Here is a 19,743-nt window from a genome sequence, read left to right as displayed (position 1 = left end):
CGGCGCCATCCAGGCCAAGATCATACACTCCCCACCCCATCAAAAACATCCATCTAAGCGTCCCTCCCCCAAAGCACCTTCCTCCTCCCCCGATCCTCCCTCGCCTCCCGCCTCCTCGTCCCCCACTTCCTCCTCATCGCCTCATGTTCCTTCTCCACCCTCTCCGCCTTGGCCTCATTCTTAGCCACCATACCCACAAAGAACTGACTACAGCCAAACTTCTCCGCCAGTTTAACCCTCGTCCACGTATCCGGATCCTCACTCCTCAGCCTCCTAATCTCTGCAATGTCGGCCTCGTTGAGATGATACGTCTTCTCGTACGGCTTCCGGAGCGGCGCAGGCAGCGACGCAGAAGGGCGCGGCGGCAAAAACGCTTCTGTGCTGAGCGGCGTGCCGGGTGCGGCAATGGGCGAGGATTGGCGTGTGTGCGCTAGTTTGGTTGCGTATTGCTGTGCGGCAGCGTATAACGTTCTCCGCTTATCTTCCTTGGGCAGGAATTTGAGCGGCGTGTGGTAGACGTTTGGCGCCGAGGACGGCGGGTTGAAGACCAGTGTGGGCGCAGAGCGGTCGGGTGTGTAGGATGGGGCTTCGGGGAGTGCGAGCAGTTTTCTGTGTCGCCGGGTTGTGGATTCGAAGCGGCATTGCGTGAGGGGCAGGAGCGACGGCGTGGTCCGTTGTTGCGAGGGACAGGCTCGGAGGAGAGATTTACATGTTGACATTGTGGAATTGGGTGTGTGGGTTGGCGTGCACCTGTTGTGGTGCTCGCGTTGGCACGGTGCTGGCCGTTCCTGGTGGAGCGATGCCGAACTTTTTTAGTTGTTCCGCGCCGGGGTGGTCAAAGCTGGGCGGGATCCTGTCTTCCACCCCCAGACTACCGCCGGCACATAATCAGGGTACAGTGCGCATGACAATATTTCAACGTTGTGCGAATTGTCCTAATCCTAAGATGTCGATGAAAATGCACGACATGAGCCTGCTGTGTCATCGAGCTGGGGTCGGCTGAGAAGCACACTGCTGAATGGGTATTTATTTCTTGTATGTAGCAGACCAACTAAGTATTTACGGGAACGCGACCGACGATGTTAATCATAGTGCGGCATTCTACTCGCGCTTCATCTCTCCTGCAACGTAGTGCAAGTAGGCTCCTAGCAGCTTGGTGCCCTCAATGTAGTTCCTCTTGTCCAGCTTCTCGTTGATCGAGTGAGCAGCGTCAGTTGAGCTGCCCATTGGCAGCAACAGGACGTTCTTGCCAAGCTCTTCCTGGAAGGTCAATGTAACAGGAATGCTACCACCCTCCCGAGTCATGTCTGGCTTTACACCAAAGACACGTTCGACAGCCTTGGCAGCAGCAGTGTAGTTGGGGTGGTTGGGGTCCTCTACCCACCACTTTCCGCAGTGTACCACGCTGAACTTCATCGTGTTCTTCGACTTCAGCTTAGCGAACTCGTCGTTGACGTGCTTCTCAACCAGCTTGGTGACTGGGTCAATCTCCATGTTGGGTACTGTGCGGATAGAGAACTTTCCAATAACCTTTGCTGGGATGACGGTTTTTGCTCCCTCAGAGTAGAAAGCACCCTCAATACCGTGGAGCGATAATGAGGGGTATCGCATCTTGTGCTTCAGCGCTTCCTCCTTGCTGTCGTGGATCGTTACTGCACCACCTAGTGATTCCCTCAGACCGTCCATGGTGAATGCGATGGGTGGGTAAAGCGCGGCCTCCTCGTCAGTAAGGGGAGCGACGAGATCATCGACGCCCTTGATGAGAATCTTGCCATCGGGGTCGACGAAGGAGTTCATGATGCGAACCAAGTCGGTCATGGGCTCGTGTGTCATTCCACCGTAGACACCGGAGTGCAGATCTTGACCAGGGCCAGAAACCTCAACTTGGTAGTAGTTGCATCCCCGGACACCGTATGTCAAGCATGGCTTCTCGGTTCCTAGCCAGTAGTTATCCGAGATACAGACAACATCGACGTCCTTGAAGAACTTCTTGGCCTCGGCGCGGATGGTGTCGTCCAGACCTTCTGATCCGTTCTCTTCCATGCCCTCGAAGCACATGACCAGGTTCACTGGTAGCTCTACGCCGGCCTTCTGGTGGGCCTCGATGGCGTTCAACCAGCCAAGAACCGGACCCTTGTCATCTGTGCTACCGCGTCCGTACATACGGTCCTTGTCATCGATGCTCAGGGTGAAGGGGTCGGTCGCCCAGCCGTCAGATTTGTTCGCGGGTTGCACGTCGTAGTGACCGTAAACGAGGACGTTGAGCTTCTTCGGGTCGTTTCCGTAGCGTCCGAGAAGACACGGTGGGAGGTCAAGGTGCTCGCGACCAGGCTGCTTTCCGAGCTCGCGGAGCTCAACCTCACCACCGAGTGCCTTGATCTGGTCGGCCAACCAGTGGCCCATCTGCATTTGAAGTCAGTCATACATTCAGATATGCATCTAATATCTTGACCCGAAACACAGACTCGACTGCATGCTTCTTTGGGAATGTCTATCGTACCTTGACTACATCAGGTCTCCTCTGGTCTTCTGAGCTGATACTGGGAATAGCGACCGCCTCCCTCAGCCTCTCAATAAAGTTTGCCTGCAGGGCATCTACCTGCTTGAAGTAGGGGTCGAGGTGTGCCATCTTGTTGAACGGGTGGTACAGATATGGCCAGGCGGCGTTGGGAATTCGTTCGGGCGTGTATTGGTCGCAGCGGATAGGCGTAGCGACGAGTCTCAGTGAGGGCGAGAAGTGGAAGCTTCGTGGATGACAGAAGAGGCTTCTATGAGTGGCTGTGGCGCTTATTCGCGGTCTACAGGCTGAGATGAATCGGGCAGGTGCTCGTAGGGCAAATTGGGTGGGGAGGGGCAAGCGGGGCATGATTGAGAGGGCACAGGGCAAACGCGCGAACGCCAACCACAGCGTCGGTCAAGTCAAGCCTGTCAAGCTTCCGACGAGTGGATCAGCTGGCCCAAGCTTGCCTAGGGAAGCATGCACGAAATGTTCCCTGCATATTCTCGCGCATGCCTCGGTCTTCAGTCATCGTTGGCATTCCAACTCATTCAAGGAAGAGTCTGAACGGGCTTGCAGCCTACATGAGTATTGAAAGAAGCAAACCAGAACATCCAAGGTCAATGTAGGCTCCAAGGTGGTCAGATTTCCATTGAGTGAAGTGAGTCCATCACCCTGTACATCTTACAATTTGGAGCAAATCCTGCAAGCAAGTATGGATAATGAGCTACAACAGATCGCTATGCAGTGACGATGCAAATGCTACAAGGCTCGCGAACGAAAGACACGAAACATACAGGTATCAAGACGAAAGGGTAAAACTGAGATCGCAACATGTATCCTCCATCGTTAACAGCAAGAGATCGTCCATGGTCAATAACCGACAAATTGGTACCGCAAACATTGATATCCATCATTCGTTCATCATCTTGTTCTAGGTCCGACTCTGTGTCGGACTGAGATCATCCCCAGCGGCTTGGGCGTCAGCTGAAGTACCGTCCTCGAATACGGGTACGGTGAAAGTCATGCCTCCAGCCTGGACTTGATTGCTAGAAGACTGCGAAGATTGGCTGGTAGTCTGTTCCGTGGATGTTACCTGCGATGTCGAGCTTGAGAAGTTCTGCCCAAAGGTGCTGGAAGATCCAGAGGAAAAATCCTGCTGAGAGTAGTGCTGGGGCGCGGAGCTCTCGTCCCCATGTGCGAAGGAACGATCACTGGAACTCGGTCGCACGTCTGGTGCAGGGTCGCTGCTAGCAAAGTCTTTCTCGACAACGCTTGGGAAAGATCCGGGAATGCCCTGATCGTTCGCTCCATCAAGTCCAAATGAAGTGCCAGTCTTCTCCTCCCCGGCAATCGAATGCTCGGGAAGTGCGCGCATTGGTGGGTTTGGGTGCTCATCTTTCTTCAGATGCTCGAACTCGATCAGGGATGATCGCCGTAACTGGTCAAGCTTCTCCTCGGGATTCTTAAAAGTTCAAAGTCAGCTCATGATTGAAAGAGGAAAAGGTGTATCGTAAACATACCCATTCGGTCTGGTCCGGCACTCCTGTGGCAGAAGGAAGCTCGCCTGTCTGGTTCCTCTCTTCGCCCCAGAACATTGGACGACGAACCGGCGCAGGTGTTACAGGAAGACTCGGTCGCTCCACTGCGGACGGGAAGTCGGTGAGGACTAAGCTCTCACGGCGTTGCTTGCGATCCAATATAGGCGAACTAATGTCGTCCGTGCCTGTGGTCTGTTGTAGCGACTGGTTCTTACCCCGTATTCCACTCAGATCCGATATGGCACGAACATAGCTGTCGATGCCTGGAACATTATCCCAGGCGTTGCCGCTATTGTTTTGATAAGACTGCCAGCCTTGGTCAGTAGAGCTCGAGGCTATAGCATTACCAAGATTTCTAACCTTTTCGGCTGCGACTGGAGCGACCTTATCGCTCTCGTCGAAGTGTGTGGTTGAGAAAGCATGTGTTGGCGACATCACCTGAGGGGTTGGCTGTGGTGACAAGTCCTCGGCAAACACACGCGTCGGCTTAGGTCTATCCGCCTCTTGCTCCCATGGGAAGATGGGCTTGGGCGCTTCCCTCGTTTCTGGAACCTGGTACCACATGTCTCGCGGCGCATCGGGATAGGCTCGTGGTGCCTTGAAGAGCGATCGGCTATCACTGAAGGCATACGTTTGCGTAGGGAAGTTGGCAGCTTCGGGTCTCGATGACGCTGGTGGTTCAAACCTGGACTTGTCAGCTGTTACCCAGGGATCTCGATGTGAAAAGAGCGTACTTGGTGGCGTCCCATTGCATCTCGGGCGCAGAGAATTTCCGTTGTTCGACCGTTGGGGTTGGTTCTATCACACCTTGGTCAATATTCTGAATCTCATCTTCAAATTCGGTCATGGGAGGCTCGGTCGTAACGGCGGAGGCTTCGAGAGGGGCAGGAGTAGAGGAAGAAAGCATGGAGTCACCAAGAGTGCTCTTTCCCTCACCAGCTCGTTGGCCCTTCGCCTTGTGCAGATGCCTTTGATGCACCGCCCACCATCGCGCTACCAGTTCTCCATAGACACCCTTCCCACCCGCATGTTGGGCCATCCAGGGCTTGTTCTTGCCGATAAAGTGGACCGCGGCGATGTCGCGCTTGTAGTGGCGGTATGCGGGCTCCCATTGGTACTCGGCGTTTGGCGTACAATTGTAGGTAAACTTCAATCGCTGCCACGGACGGTGTTCGAAGTACTGGTTCAGTAAGCCTTGGTCTGCGCCATCGAAACTGTCACCAGTCGCTGCCATGGTCTGCAGTGCCCAGTACTCGCCCATGTCCGGCGTGATGACCATGACACCGCTGTTGAAAGCATCTGGCCAACCAATATCTGGAGCGGCAGCGAACGACGCCTCGATGTCGAACAGCTCGTCCAACGCCCTCAGCGCTACCACGTCTGCGTCGAGGTACACGAGCTTGCGGAACTGAGTCTGTCTCCACAGGGCAATCTTCGTGAACGCAAAGGCCAGATCAGGTCGCCCCATGACGTAGAGGTTCGCAGGATTGGCATTCCGTATGCGCTCGACGGGAATCAGGTAGTCGTAGAGCGCCTTGAGCTCTGAAATGGTATCAGCCGAAAGCGTCTCCATCGTGACGAGCACGGCAAGCTTCTTGGTGGTGCCGGCATCGCGCAGAGAGTTTGCAAGAACGACTGCGCCCGGCAAGTAGGAATCGCTCATAAGAAGCTGCAAGATTGATTAGCTCGCGTGCGTGGTACTACCCGCATGTTGCTCACCGTGATGTACGCATCTTCCAGTGGTTGTGCCATCTTGGTGGCCGGTGAAGAATAGAGAAAGGTGGAGGGCAAGTGGGCGGCGGGTGAGGCCTGGGGAGATGGGTCTAGAGTAGAGTAGAGCGCGGAGCTTCGATACGGGTTGTGGTAGTTTCCCCGCAGCCAGCGAATGTGTCGAGGGAGGCGCTGATCTGCAGTGCAAGTGGTACCGACGCGAACAGCGGTAAACTGCAGCACGGCAATTCTAAGTACTTCACGCGGGGACAGCAAGCACGCGCTTTCACGCCAACTCGACCCTCTGCGCTGTCAGAGTCCCTTCTCCACTCCTTCGGGCAAAGCGCCTGCAGTATCTGTTGAGAGATTGTTTGCACACAACAAACCATGGGCCCACGAGCTTAAGGGAGCTTGGGCCAAACCTCGAAGCTCCCCGAGGCCATGACGCATGAACCCGCCCGCTAGTGAGCCGTTCTTTCATCATCGCACGCGCACCCGCCGCCCTGCTTTCCCTCTGCTTGCTTTTGACTATAGCTGCTACTATCTCTGCATGCAGTGTGCAGCTGCACCCTCTCAATCTCAACAACGTCTTTCGGTGCTACTTGCTACCCGACAATTGCTATTCGCCCATGTGCGCCACCAATTGTCCCCGCAGCCAGCGCACCTCATTTCGGCTAGCAAAGCCGTGATACTGCCCAACAAGACAACTCATGTGCCTTGAGAAGACCCTGGACGGTGTCTGGCCAGTGCCCTGTGTTTAGGTTTCTCGGAGCAACTTGGCTGATTTTAAGGCTTCACGCTGCGAAAGGCGCGTTTGAGGTTGGGCATGCGCAGAGGGATGGGCAAATTTCCTGACCGCCATCTTTACGCAGGAAAAAGCTACCCAATTGCCGTCCACCTTGGGCAGGCCTTGGCAAAGATTAACATGAGATGAGACCGCAGGCGCATCCGCTGTGTGCTGTGTCAAGGGCAACAACCACCAGGGCTTCGAGTAGCTGTCAAACAGCGTCGAACTTGCAGCTGCAAAACCCTCAGCATGTTCACATAAGCTCAGGGTTCAATCGTCGTCCCAGGTCCCACCGTCGGAGAGAACAGTGAGACCGATTGGTTTCTGGGATCTGGGATGGTCTAAGAAAGATTAGCGAGTGCCCTAGCTCCGATCGATGACAGCATTCATACCAGCCATGCGGTTTTCCCCCAGTAGTTGCAGAGTTCCTAGGTATTATCTTTGCTGTAGTTCGGTGGGTCCATCACATGTAATCGTCTGAACATTTCCCCGTTTTCTCTTCTCAAAACCCTACTATACTAATTACAACAACCACGCGTGTGTAAAACATGTCGAAACCACGAGTGATCTACTGGTTCCGGACCGATTTAAGACTCCACGATTCTCCAGCCCTCAAAGCCGCATTGGATCTCAAGCCAGAGTGTCTCTATCCTATATGGACCTGGGATCCGCACTACGTCTATCGCGCTCGAGTAGGCCCCAATCGATGGCAGTATCTCCTGGATTGTCAAAACGACCTCTCCAAGTCGATAACGAAGCTCAACCCAAAGTCGAAACTTTTCCTTATTCGTGAAGCACCGCAAACCTTGTTACCGAAGCTCTTCAAAGCATGGAAGATCACGCATTTGGTATTCGAGAAAGATACCGATGCATATGCAAGAGAACGGGATGAGAAGGTGACGGAACTTGCAAAGAAAGCCGGGGTTGAAGTCATCATGAAGACCGGAAGAACCTTGTACGATCCTGATGAGCTGGTCAAGCATAACCATGGAAAACCCACCATGACCATCAACCAGGTGCAGGCTGCAGGAAAGAAGATCGGATCAATTCCAAGACCTATCCCCGCTCCCAAGTCCCTGCCTGACCCAGGGGACACGGATCTGAAGTTTGATCAAGAGAAGCCAGAAAGCGCGCCGGACATCAACGCGATCCAGAGAGACGGCGATGAAGCTTCGTACTCTTCTCTCGCAGGACCAAAAGGCGACTTCGCAGTACCAACAATGGAAGAGCTAGGCCTAAAGCCCGCAACAACCTCGCACCGGGGCGGCGAAACGGTAGCATTACAAGCCCTCGACAAAATCATAGCAAACACAGACTACACAGCAACATTCGAGAAGCCAAAAACCGCCCCGACCGATTTCTCGCCCCAGTCCACAACCCTCCTCTCCCCCCACATGCACTTCGGCTCCTTGAGCTGCCGACTCTTCTACTGGCGCGCCCAAGACGTTGTCGACAAGTACAAGGGGAAAGCCTCTCAACCGCCTACCAGTTTAACAGGCCAACTACTTTTCCGAGACATGTACTTTGGCGCCCAAGCCGGGCTGGGCTACTCCTTCGGCCAAACATACAACAACCCACACTGTCGCTTCATACCCTGGCACCTCCCCTCTAAAATCGACACCAGCACCAACCTAATCACCGGCGAGTATCTCGTCGACAACGCAGACGCGGAATCGCATTTCCAGCGCTGGAAACACGGTCGAACGGGATTCCCCTGGATCGACGCGCTCATGCGTCAACTTGCACAAGAAGGCTGGGTCCACCACCTCGGTCGCCACGCCGTCGCTTGCTTCCTCACGCGGGGTGGATGTTACATAGACTGGGAGCGCGGCGCCGAGGTCTTTGAAGAATGGCTCATTGACCATGAAGCCGCGTGTAACATCGGGAACTGGCAATGGTTGTCTTGTACAGCCTTTTTCGCGCAGTTCTACCGCTGTTACTCGCCCATTGCCTTCCCCCAGAAATGGGATAAAGAGGGCGACTTTGTGCGAAAATACGTGCCTGAACTAGCGCGATTCGACAAAAAGTACATCTACGAACCGTGGAAAGCGCCGATTGCGGACCAGAAGAAGTGGGGGTGTTTGGTCAAGGGGGATGGGTCGGACGAGCAGCCAGGCGACAGTACGATGGAAGTTTACCCTAAGCCGATGTTTGATTTTGCGAAGAGGAGGGAGATTTGTATTCAGGGTATGAAGAACGCGTATCATGTTGGTTTGTATGGAAACTCGCCAAAGGTGCTGGATGGGACGTGGCGGGAGCTCTTTGAGGATGGCGCGGAGGGCCCGACGGAAGGGAGTCAAGGGCCGCCGGGCGCGATGGTGAAAGAGGAGGATGTTGGAGATGCGGAGGGGCATGAAGAGGATGCGCATGTAGATGAGCCGTCGAGTCCGAAACAGGCGAAGAAGATGGCGGTGAGGAGTGAGAAGAAAGCGGGACATAAGAGGGAGGCTAGCCAGGGCACGTTGGATGGGATGGTGACGAGGAAGAAGAAGAAGGATGGGGAAGTATTTCCTAATGAGACGCACTTTGGGTAGTGGGATCTTGAGGAATGAATCCATTCGTAGCGGCTAGCACTATGGGATTAGCAAGTAGCAATGTATCTAATCTCCTATCCTCAAATAAAGCAATGGGGTATCACAAACACTTATCATCACCTCCACAGCCTACGCACTCGCTATCCTCCCCGCCCCAACAACCGTCCAAAACGCCTCCTCTCGTTTCTCCCTCTCCCCTTTACTTCCTCTCGAATCGCCCAACCCCCTCTCTTCCGCATTGACATCTGCCTCGAACTCAATACGCACAAAAATCGGTATCTCAAGCAGATCCTCATCTTCGTCCAGCTCATCCTCGCCCCCTAGCTCGCTAAGAAAGCCAGGGATGACCTCGATAGCCACGCTAGTCCAATTCCGTCCTTTATCCCATATCTTTCCCGCTTCGATTTGTCCCGTCTCGGCGTTGATCGTTGAGCGGCGAGGCATAGGTGCGGGACCTGAAGCGAGCGCGTCGTCCCAAACATCGGTATTGGCGCCGACTTCGAATTGCGGACATAGTATCGTTACGCGGGACTGTACTTTGCCGGGTGTGGTGCTTGACGTGGCGAGTGTGACTTGAATCGGATCGAAGAGCGGGTTGCTGACATGGAGGAGGAAGTGCGTTGCGATGCCCGGACGGAGCGTGTTGTAGTTGAAAGGAGGTTGCGGGGCGGGCATGGAGCCGGGGACTGGTGGCACAGCTGGGTTGGGGGGTAGTGCGCGGATGCTGAGCCGTGGGATGTGGTTAAGTGCTAGCAGCTTGATCTTGTATCGTGTTGATGTTATCTTGGACTCTGGCTTGGACAGGATGTGTCGACAGGACCGGCATCTTTTTGATCGCTTTGTGCAGAGGAGAGTCGGTATCGGCCGGAGCTCGTTGTCGAATTGCATGTGGGGATCTAGTTGTGCGAGCTTCTGGGCAGGCGACAACGTACTGCCCCAACCGTCTCGTTTGATGCGCTCGATCGCTGCGTTGTCCGCGGCGGGGTCGTGGATGACCAGGCCTTCTAACTCCGACGCAGCCTCTCGCATGGGCGTTGGCTTGTTGCGCTTCTGCTTCTTCGCTGTGTTCGTTGAATAGAGATTCATGATTCGGGAATAGGCCGAGGGCGAGGAGAAGTTCATCTCGAGAGGGTTCGCTGGTGTTTGAGAGTCCAGTTGCGCCTTGTAAAAAGCACCTAGATTCGAGAATAGATCGTCGCGTGTCGGTGGCTCATACTGCTCGACATCCATAGCTGTAGAGTCGCTGGAAGGAGATAGCGGATTCCTTGAGTCTCTCTGCCGACCCTCGAGCTCCTTGCGCCTCTCGCGCTCCTTGTCGCGTTCTTTCGCGGTTGGTATCGCCTTGCCTCCATTTGCTATCCGCGCAATCTGCGAATACACGCCTGTATGCTTCTCGAACTCTATGCCCGTCTCGATTGTACTCCAATGGCAGTACGGACACGCGAGTATGTGTCGGTCTGGCACTCCTTGGTCGGCGTCAGGGTTGTCGAGAAGGTTGACTATGAGCGGCGAGATGCACACGGGGCAATTGAAGCAATTGCGTGTGCACCGGTTTCCATCGCTCTTAACCACAGAGCTCGGTACTTCGAACAAGCAGTTCGGGCAGTACCAGTTCAGCGTCTCCTCGATCACGCATCGTGGACACCGTATTTGCAGGCAGTCTTCGCAGTAGAGGAGATGTTCGAGAGGGTAAAGGGCGTAGTTGGAACGCGGGTTCCTCGGATCCAGGGTCTCTTCTTCGTCGTCAAAGGCAGCGAGGACGTGCGTGGTGCGTTTCGTGGAGGTCGTGGTGTTGTTGTCGAAGCAGTCGCAAGCGTAGTACGTGTACGGAAAAGCTTGCGCCATGGCGGAGTCGCGAGTTCAAGAATGACGTTCGAAACTGACTGTGTGCTTCTTCCCCACCAGTTGTCCGGATTGGCAGAGAAGTGGTGCTGGTGATGGACTTCTGGAGGGCGGAGGTAGATCTCGGTGGAGCCAAACGCCGATTGGCGCAGCAGCTCCAGGGTCTTGACGTATTGCTTTCTCATCCTCTCTCTTGCGCGCCATCCGTTTTCACGTCGTCCATACCGCCCTCGTAGAGTCAATTCGTATTCTACTGGCACTATGGCATCCTTTTCGATCCGCGCTTTCATCCCACCACTGAAGCGACGATGTTTGCCCCTCCAAACCACCCGGCGGTATGCGGTACAAGCGCCCGGCGCTCCAATGATGGAGATATTCAGTGGCCAACAGAAGTGGTTACAGAAGGAAAGAGCCGCAGCAGACAAAGAGAATAGCAGAGGTGTAGACTACCTCAGAGATGAGGTGGCATCCAGGCTGTGTGAGCGAGTATTAGTATGATGCTCCCCACTCTAGACATGGACTGCGACTAATGACCATAGGATATAAATCGGCATTTCCCCAAAGTCCTCGATCTCGGTGCAAACGCTTGCAACTTATCCCGCGCACTTACTCTACCCTCCGAAGACGCCCCAGACAACGGCCCTCGATCCAAGCGAATCGGCACCATCACAGCCGCAGACTCGTCGGAAGCACTCTTGTATCGCGACGCCGACCTGCCCTTCAACAAGGAGATTGATATTGTACGCGAGGTCTTGTCGACATCGGAGCTATTACCATACGAAGCGAACTCTTTCGACGCGGTCTTGAGCAGCCTGAGTCTACATTGGATCAATGACCTGCCGTCGGTGTTGGCGCAAGTGAACAACATTCTGAAGCCAGATGCTCCTTTCATAGGCGTCATGATGGGAGGAGACAGCCTCTACGAGCTTCGTACGTCTCTGCAACTAGCAGAGTTGGACCGAAGAGGTGGTGTCTCAACACATACCTCGCCACTAGCGGACGTCAAAGATGTGGGTGGACTGTTACAAAAGGCTGGCTTCAATCTCCTCACCGTGGACGTGGATGATATCGTAGTCGACTATCCCGATACCTTCTCGTTGATGAAGGACCTGCAAGCTATGGGCGAGTCCAACGCTGTGCTTGCACGAGAGAAGGGGCCAATCCAGAGGGACGTACTACTGGCTGCTGAAGCTATATACAAGGAACTTCATGGCAATGAAGATGGCACGCTTCCGGCCACTTTCAGGTTGATTTACATGATTGGCTGGAAACCTAGTCCCACTCAAGCTAAACCGCTTGAGCGGGGGACGGGTATGTTCAGCATCAAGGACCATCTAGAGAAGAATGGTAAGCCTGGTGGAGACAAAAAATAGAAATCAAACAACGATCAGCGTTAGCACAACTCGTCGCCTCAAACAAGCAGTCGAACGTACGTCCGGCGCCAGCTATACGGCAGAAACTGGGCATCTTCATGGGAAATTAGCGATCTCAACCCCTAGACCATGTTTGGAAGGCTCTGCTAAAAAGCTTTGTATATATCTAATAATCTATAGATAGCTCGGTCTTCAAACGACCTCATTGACCTCCATCAAAGGATGATATGTTGCATGACGATGTCGCTCCGCCTAATCAGCTTGTGATCAGATTTCCTGGACGCATCCTCTCAAATTCACTCCTCATCCCGTTCAGCTATCTAGACGAAGAGAACAGTCCGCGTCTTCCCGCCCTAACGAACCTCATGATCAGGTGTCTTCTCGCCCTCTCCACCTTCCAACTCGTCGATAGCGTTTGCCTGATTGACGCCAAGATCAGCGGCAGCAGCAGCACGAGCAGGACCGAGAGCAGGACGCAATCCATTGACGAGATTACCACCGCTTGTGGAGGCCTTGGTGGGAGGCAAGGCTGTAAAAGAGGAAAAGGAGAGGTCAGCGTGTTCGCTGCTTGACACGTCCTCCATGCACTCGCGCGCCATGTGACCTTCGCCGCCGCAGTTGTAGCAAATGAACGGCTGCTGAGACTTTGCCTTGCTCCGCTCAGATTGCGGCTTCTCTTCCGGACAGTTGCGTGCAATATGGCCGTTATCGCCGCATTCGAAGCAGACGGGTAGGGGTCGCTTGTCTGTTGCCTTGTTGAGAAGACCGGTGATGATGCCGGGTTTGGCGGCTGACTGCGAAGCTGGGCAGTTGCGGGAAAGGTGGCCGGTTCCTTTGCAGGTGTAGCAGATTGGACCGTGACGCTGCGAGGGCTTCTTGTATGTAACTCCAGTGGCGGTGACGGACTCAGCAGCAGTTGCCGTGGTGCAGTTACGGGCTATATGGCCTTCCCCACCGCACTTGTGGCAGGTGAACGGTGTGTAGGTTTTGCTGACGTACTTCTTGTCGTGCTTGGCTGCAAGAGCTGGAATGTTTCCTGCTACACCGTTCGCATCAGCCTTGACGCTGTTGAACAGACCTGGGCCGCCCTTGCCCTTCTGCTGAGACTTCCAGGACAACATATTCAAAGACCTGTCGGCGAACTTGATGTAGGGACGACGACCGGCGCGGATGTCCTCGATGTATTTGATGGCCCAGATCACACGGCGATCTTTCGTGTTTCGATAATATTCTTCGCTGACCTTGACACGCGAGGCGATGTATTTCTGCAAAGCAGCGTCCAGCGTCTTGCTGAAGGCCTCATTCGTGTTGGCAAGCTCTTGATACGGCTCGTAGTCGCAAGTCCACGGCCTCGCCATCTCATCGACAATACATCGAATCGCGCAGTCGTAGAGCGCTGGGATCGCATTCTGGTAGCTCTTAATCTCGTCGATAGTTGGGAGCGTATGGTAGAACTTGCTCTTCAGGCGATTAAAGATACGCTTCCTCAGTGCTTCGTATTCGAGAAGGTCGCAGTGTTTGTACATGACGATCAAGGCATCGGAGGTCAGTGCCTCGAACGTGTCCGTGTCCATGGGATCACGCTCGCCAGCCTGCATGTACTTGTAGATCCAACGGATGGCGTTCTTCGAACCGTTAGGAATAGTCAAGACTGTGCTTCGTTCTTCGACCAGCTTCTTCCGAGCCACTGGAGAGAAGTGTGCTAGTAGATTCACGGATGCACTCTCGAGACCGATGTAGCGGTTATCGTCGGGACCGATGACGATGTTTGCCTTTGGGCCTTTCCTGAAGCTACAACAGTTAGTATACTCCGAAACATAACAACGAGGAGGTCTTCGGGATAAACTTACTCGGCGAGCTGCTTTGGCGTGAGCTGGTTCGTCTTAGGCGGAGGCATGCGCCCGGGATTGGTCATCGCTGTCATGTTGACAGATCCTTCTTAATCCAAGCTTGTCCTAACTGCTGTAAGCAAAGGGTCCAGCAATCTGATAGCAGTGTGATGGAGAGATAGGTTGGCGGGCCAAAGCTGTGAGGCGCTTACAAGATTATGTGTGAGGAAGTGAGGGGTTGACTTACTTCAAACGCGGTTGAGTTGGCGAAGAATAGGCTAGGTGGGGAGAAGAGAGAATAAGAGCATGGCTATGGCTTATATAGTGAGGGGTGTTTCTGTGGGCCTGTGCTGGAAGAGCAGTGAATGAACCATCACGTGAGAACTACCTAAGTAGTGAAGTCGCAACCACCTTTACTACGGTGAAGGAACCGCTCGATCTTCGTGCATAGGTATCGCCTTTCGAATCACCAGCGATGCTGCAGCGACATCGGGAGTGACAGGTTCGCGTTGTCGGCAAGACCGAGTAAGTACTTCTCAGACCGAGACAAGATGCTTTGTAGCGGCGCCACTTCCAGAATTCACAGCTGGCCAGAATGTAGCGTCGCTCATCGTGAAACAACATTGTTGACTGGCATGATGTCAGCTCGCAAGATTGCTGATGTCACAAGCACCAAAGAGTAACACTGCTTCAATTCGAACAGTGAAGAAACTCCACTTCTCAATACTATACCTATCCGAACCCATATACAATTGCTTGTTCTTGACAGGTCGCGAAAAGAACACAATGAAGAAATGCATAGCATACGTGAATCTGACTTGTTGAGTTGGGATGGAGCAGTCGCGCTAGTCGGGCAGTCGTCTACTTCACCATCTGGGTCAACCGCACCTGCTTCCTGTACTGTTGGACTACCCACGCAATCACCAAGACCGGCCACGTCACCACCACCGCCATAATGCATTGTCGTAGCATCGACGTCGGACTGCATTCCCAATTCGATATCGAAAAACTGCCTGAATATCGCCCAGCTCCTCGCGGTAACTCTAGCTTCACTCCGGAATCCGTCGATGAAAAGACGTCGACTTGCAGCGTCTACGTTCCAGCTCTACCAGGCAGCACCTTCTGGATCGAATATGCTGTGTCGCCGCCAGTCCCCGAAGGACACTACTTCCTGTTCAAGCTGTACATCAACGGCGCGCACGTCGTGAGCTGGTCGACAGGCAAGGACGAGGAATGGCAGGGCAAGACTATGTTCGGTCTATTCGAGAGCCCCGGGGATGGCGGCGATAAGAAAAAGTTCGAGAAGCGAGTGCTTTGCTTTACAACAAAAGATGACGTAAATGCATTCGACGAGACCGCGCGCGTCGAGATACGAGTACATCGTGCACATGGACGGAAGCGAGTCGAACGACAGGCAGAAGAGTACAAGCAAACGGAGCACGCAAAGACTGAGACTGGGATAGGGTAAGCGCTCAACGTGACATGCACTTACTGTGCTAACCTGGGTAGCCTTGTCAACGCTGGGCCTGCGGGACCACAGCATCCGAAGCGCTTTTACAAATTCGCCCTCATCGACCCTGTCGATCAGCCTTTTGCGACATTTCGATACTACTGTCGCAGCTGGGATCAACTGCGCGAGTTGGGGCTGCTTGATCAAAATCGTGGTAGTGCAGGCGAAGAGAACGATCTCCCTGTGATAGAGCCGAACGAAGGTGGTGGTACCGATGAAGCCATCCAGGGCACAAGGGCCTGTAGCGCCATGAGCAGGGATTCGGAAGATGTCTTTCAGGACTGTAAAGAGAACTTCGATGGACGAGCCGCGAGTGCTATAGGCATACGAGGACAGACTAGGAGTTCGTCAAGCCCTACTCGATCCACATTCGCGGGGAGGCGAACACCCTCTACCCACAGAGCATCACTACGTCTGGTGAGCGATACAGAGCAGCCACGCGCCTACATCCCACGCGGTGCACCAGGCCCGAAGGCAGATCTGCCAGTTGATCATGTAGGCGAGAATGCACAACAGCGCCATGGCATTGTTCGCACACCAACCCCGTTCTACCGGCTCTCGATACCACCGTCTATCAGACTCGGGCCTCCAGAACCAGCTTCACGGCCTCTTCCTACACTTCCCATCAAAAACGAGTTCGAGACATCCACGTCATACCATCCGCATCCTGCGTATCCACTAGACGACTGGGCTGTGCGCACTCCCAGCCCCGTCAAATCGGTTCGGGACGGCATATCCACTCCACCGCCATACAAGCGCAGAGAGCAAGGTCGGTCGGCTTCTGCATTGATGAGCGTGATTGCATCTGCTTGGAAACGTCGAGGATCACAGACGCCAGATGGATCGTTGCGAACAGACGCTACGGAAGATGCGCAGAGGTTGCTGTGATGTTGGGGGCGTGATAGAGCCGCAGTGGGCAGTGAGGTTGCAAGTACTCTGAAGCGGGCACGTTGACATTGCGAGATTGGAGCATAGGATGAGGCTGAGAGGTCGATAGAGCTCCTGATGCTGCTGTAGGCTACCCAATCAACATTTGAGATGTCATGAGGTCAGGACGCGTCAGATGAAACGTGGGACGATTGCCGATCGGCACGATGATGCAAGGCACCACGCCGTGATTCGCTCCTCCACAACCCCGCAAACTGCAGCTACCTCGAGCTTCCATCCCAGCTGACAGCTCCAACACTGTTGCGTGCTTCATGCTTCTTTGCGTGTACAATAGCCCATAACTCATGGTTTCGTCATTATAGCATCGAGCATATTCTTTTGGTATCGATCTTGCGACGATAGTCCTTGAACTCCACCATGCGTCCCTTTACTGTCGCAGCTGCGGCGCTCCTAGCAAGCCTGGTAGATGCGTCGACTCTCCAACCACCCGTCCTTCCGTTGATCGTGCGGAACCCATATCTGAGCACATGGCTGCAAAACGCAAGGGAAGAGCCATGGAGCAAATGGCCCATGTTCTGGACTGGATCTGAGGTTGGCTTCAGTGTCATGGCGTCGGTCCCTGACACCAACGAAGTGTACCCGCTACTCGGCCGACCTCATGATTCTCTGGAGCAAAAGGACAAAGAGTAGGTCTGCTCTAATCTCTCGGAGCGCAGCCATTGCTAACTCCTGCCCGTACTAGTTACGCGATAACATACCCCATATACCGGGGTGCTAAATACGACGCGTCGACCACCAACCTTACGTACTCGATACCCGCACCCGATGCACTGCGCTCAGCGAAAGACGTCGAGATCACCTTGTCCTTCCTCTCGCCCATCACACCGACTTCGACTTTGCGCCAGACCATACCGGCAGCATACCTGTCTATACACGTAGAAGGGACATTCGATGTCAACATATACGTGGACGTGAACGGACAATGGGTCAGCGGCAAGAGGGAGAGCCTGATAGAATGGGGCTTGTTCCAGCATGTCGCGCCGGGTCTGAACGACAAGCTGAAGACGTGGCAAGTCAAGCGACAGGTTGAGCAGCTCTTCACCGAGACCAACGATCAGCCCGAGTGGGGTCAGCTGCATTTCACTGGGCCGGTCGATGCGCGCCATGAATCGGGCACATCCGCGCTCCTGCGCCAGCGGTTTGCTCGAACCGGAACTTTGCAGAACGAGGTCGATGGGAACTTCCGCGCCGTCATGGATGAAGAGCCTGTGTTTGCGTTTGCGAAAGCCTTCAAGCTGGCAAACTCGTCCACTACCTCTGCCAAATCCAGTAGCAACAGCGATAGCGTGTTGTTTACGATAACCCACATCCAAGATCCAGTCACACAATATGCGTCCGCTCGCGGTCTCACGTTCATGCGGCCGTTGTGGAAGTCCTGGTTCCCTCAAGACGACAAGCTTATTCAATTCCACTACGGCGATTTCGCAATGGCAAAGAGCCTCGCTGGCAACTATTCGGAACAGCTGCGCATCGATGCCTACCAATCTGGCTCGACGAACTACGTGGATATTGTTGCCTTGTCTGCACGACAGGTCATGGGTGCCACTAGCTTCTCAGGAACGAAGGACAACCCATTGCTCTTCCTAAAAGAGATATCCTCCAACGGCAACAGTCAAACAGTCGATGTCATCTTCCCGGCTTTCCCGTTCTTCCTGTACACGCAGCCTAGGTGGTTGGCATATCTATTGGAGCCACTTCTGGAACACCAGCTGTCCGGCCAGTATCCCAACAAGTACTCGATGCATGACCTTGGCGCACATTTCCCTAATTTGACAGGACACGCCGATGGACGGGACGAGTACATGCCTGTTGAAGAGTGTGGCGATATGCTGATCATGGGTCTGGCACTGGTCAACTCGTTAAGCTATAACTCCGACGCACAAGCTCAGTCTATCTGGTCAGCTATCGGTAACGACGCAGACCGTGGTACTGATGCGACCAACGCATTCTCTCTGAATGGCGTCGGACTGCACGACGGAGTTGACTACATCGATGAGATTTGGGGCGGAAGCACCAAGGGTATCGATCAGGCGAAGAAGTGGCTGGAAGGCAGCTATGACCTGTGGAAGCAATGGACTGGCTATCTTGTCGAAGACGCTCTTGAGCCTCACAACCAGCGTAAGTATTGACCCGCCGTTGTTCGAAACACAAGCTAACAGACGTCGTAGTCTGCACTGATGACTTCGCTGGCTGGCTGCCGCTTCAAACAAATCTTGCCCTGAAGGGCATTGTCGGCATCAAAGCCTTCAGTGAAATCGCAGACCTCATGGATCGACCGGGCGACGCAAAGCACTACCGCAACATCTCTGAGACATACATCAAGAAATGGCAAGATTACGGCATGTCGCGCGATGGCACACATGCTAAACTCGCGTACGATTGGTACGGCAGCTGGACCACTCTATATTCGCTCTACGCCGATGCCGTACTCTGCTTCCACCCCACCATCACAAACTCGTCTTCCCTCTCCGAACACCCAGATTACGCATCTGGAAACGATGAAGCGCAGCGACCCTTGTCACCCTCAAAACACTCCTCCAGCCGCTCACCCATCACCAAAGACTTCATCCCCGACAAAATCTACAACCTCCAGAGTGACTGGTACTCCACCGTGATGCAAAAATACGGCCTACCCCTGGACTCTCGCCATCTTTACACCAAGTCCGATTGGGAGTTTGAAGCTGCTGCCGTGGCGAATAAGAAGGTGCGTTCTGAGATTCTTGATCGAGTGGCGCTTTGGTTGAATGAGACGGTTACGGATCGCCCGTTCACGGATCTTTATGTTACGGAGGGGGATGGTGGGTTTCCTGGGCCGTGGTTCTTTGCGAGACCGGTTGTTGGGGGACATTTTGCGTTTTTGACGCTGGAGAGGGCTTGTGGTGGTTGGGGGAGGTAGGAGGGGGGAGGTTGGTGGGTGGATGTGACTGCATGTTGAGGGTAGTTTGCGGTGAAGAGATTGGACACTACGCAGATGCGACTATTCAACACCATTAGTCCAATATGAATTCGCAGCGCTATCTTGCAGCATGGTCTCTAGGGCTCATTGATCGAGGGTCTTCTGATCTAGCCGTCTCCGGCGCAACCGAGGTACAACCTTTTAGCGCTTCAATGTATCTCTCCTAAACAACAATCCTCACACCTACGCACATTTGCATCAACATTTCCAACGAAC

The 19,743-nt window shown here is 54.1% G+C and overlaps 8 protein-coding genes across 8 annotated transcripts; 3 read left to right on the top strand and 5 right to left on the bottom strand.

Annotated features, from left to right (window-relative positions):
• Positions 1-53: 53 nt before the first annotated feature.
• On the bottom strand, positions 54-719 carry J4E79_006512 (uncharacterized protein; the record flags this gene model as incomplete). Its single annotated transcript, XM_049355382.1, has 1 exon — positions 54-719. The coding sequence occupies one exon, from the start codon at positions 717-719 to the stop codon at positions 54-56; it is 666 nt and encodes a 221-aa protein (XP_049210055.1).
• Positions 720-1,101: 382 nt separating this feature from the next.
• DUG1 (Cys-Gly metallodipeptidase) lies at positions 1,102-2,629 on the bottom strand (the record flags this gene model as incomplete). Its single annotated transcript, XM_049355381.1, has 2 exons — positions 1,102-2,403; positions 2,501-2,629. The coding sequence occupies 2 exons, from the start codon at positions 2,627-2,629 to the stop codon at positions 1,102-1,104; spliced, it is 1,431 nt and encodes a 476-aa protein (XP_049210054.1).
• Positions 2,630-3,431: 802 nt separating this feature from the next.
• J4E79_006510 (uncharacterized protein) lies at positions 3,432-5,790 on the bottom strand (the record flags this gene model as incomplete). Its single annotated transcript, XM_049355380.1, has 4 exons — positions 3,432-3,962; positions 4,021-4,723; positions 4,773-5,707; positions 5,758-5,790. The coding sequence occupies 4 exons, from the start codon at positions 5,788-5,790 to the stop codon at positions 3,432-3,434; spliced, it is 2,202 nt and encodes a 733-aa protein (XP_049210053.1).
• A 1,293-nt stretch (positions 5,791-7,083) lies between these two features.
• On the top strand, positions 7,084-9,069 carry J4E79_006509 (uncharacterized protein; the record flags this gene model as incomplete). The annotated part of the gene is made up of 1 exon (XM_049355379.1): positions 7,084-9,069. One exon carries the CDS (start codon positions 7,084-7,086, stop codon positions 9,067-9,069), a length of 1,986 nt encoding a protein of 661 aa, XP_049210052.1.
• A 129-nt stretch (positions 9,070-9,198) lies between these two features.
• On the bottom strand, positions 9,199-10,914 carry J4E79_006508 (uncharacterized protein; the record flags this gene model as incomplete). Its single annotated transcript, XM_049355378.1, has 1 exon — positions 9,199-10,914. One exon carries the CDS (start codon positions 10,912-10,914, stop codon positions 9,199-9,201), a length of 1,716 nt encoding a protein of 571 aa, XP_049210051.1.
• Positions 10,915-11,172: 258 nt separating this feature from the next.
• J4E79_006507 (uncharacterized protein) lies at positions 11,173-12,284 on the top strand (the record flags this gene model as incomplete). Its single annotated transcript, XM_049355377.1, has 2 exons — positions 11,173-11,403; positions 11,451-12,284. 2 exons carry the CDS (start codon positions 11,173-11,175, stop codon positions 12,282-12,284), a joined length of 1,065 nt encoding a protein of 354 aa, XP_049210050.1.
• Positions 12,285-12,637: 353 nt separating this feature from the next.
• J4E79_006506 (uncharacterized protein) lies at positions 12,638-14,181 on the bottom strand (the record flags this gene model as incomplete). The annotated part of the gene is made up of 2 exons (XM_049355376.1): positions 12,638-14,075; positions 14,135-14,181. The coding sequence occupies 2 exons, from the start codon at positions 14,179-14,181 to the stop codon at positions 12,638-12,640; spliced, it is 1,485 nt and encodes a 494-aa protein (XP_049210049.1).
• Positions 14,182-16,928: 2,747 nt separating this feature from the next.
• On the top strand, positions 16,929-19,467 carry J4E79_006505 (uncharacterized protein; the record flags this gene model as incomplete). The annotated part of the gene is made up of 3 exons (XM_049355375.1): positions 16,929-17,197; positions 17,254-18,689; positions 18,740-19,467. The coding sequence occupies 3 exons, from the start codon at positions 16,929-16,931 to the stop codon at positions 19,465-19,467; spliced, it is 2,433 nt and encodes an 810-aa protein (XP_049210048.1).
• Positions 19,468-19,743: the final 276 nt, after the last annotated feature.

This window comes from Alternaria viburni, assembly GCF_023758015.1.
Source record: "Alternaria viburni strain BMP 2772 chromosome Unknown scaffold_13, whole genome shotgun sequence".
Lineage (NCBI taxonomy): Eukaryota > Fungi > Ascomycota > Dothideomycetes > Pleosporales > Pleosporaceae > Alternaria > Alternaria viburni.
This window is presented reverse-complemented; position numbering and strand designations above follow the sequence as displayed.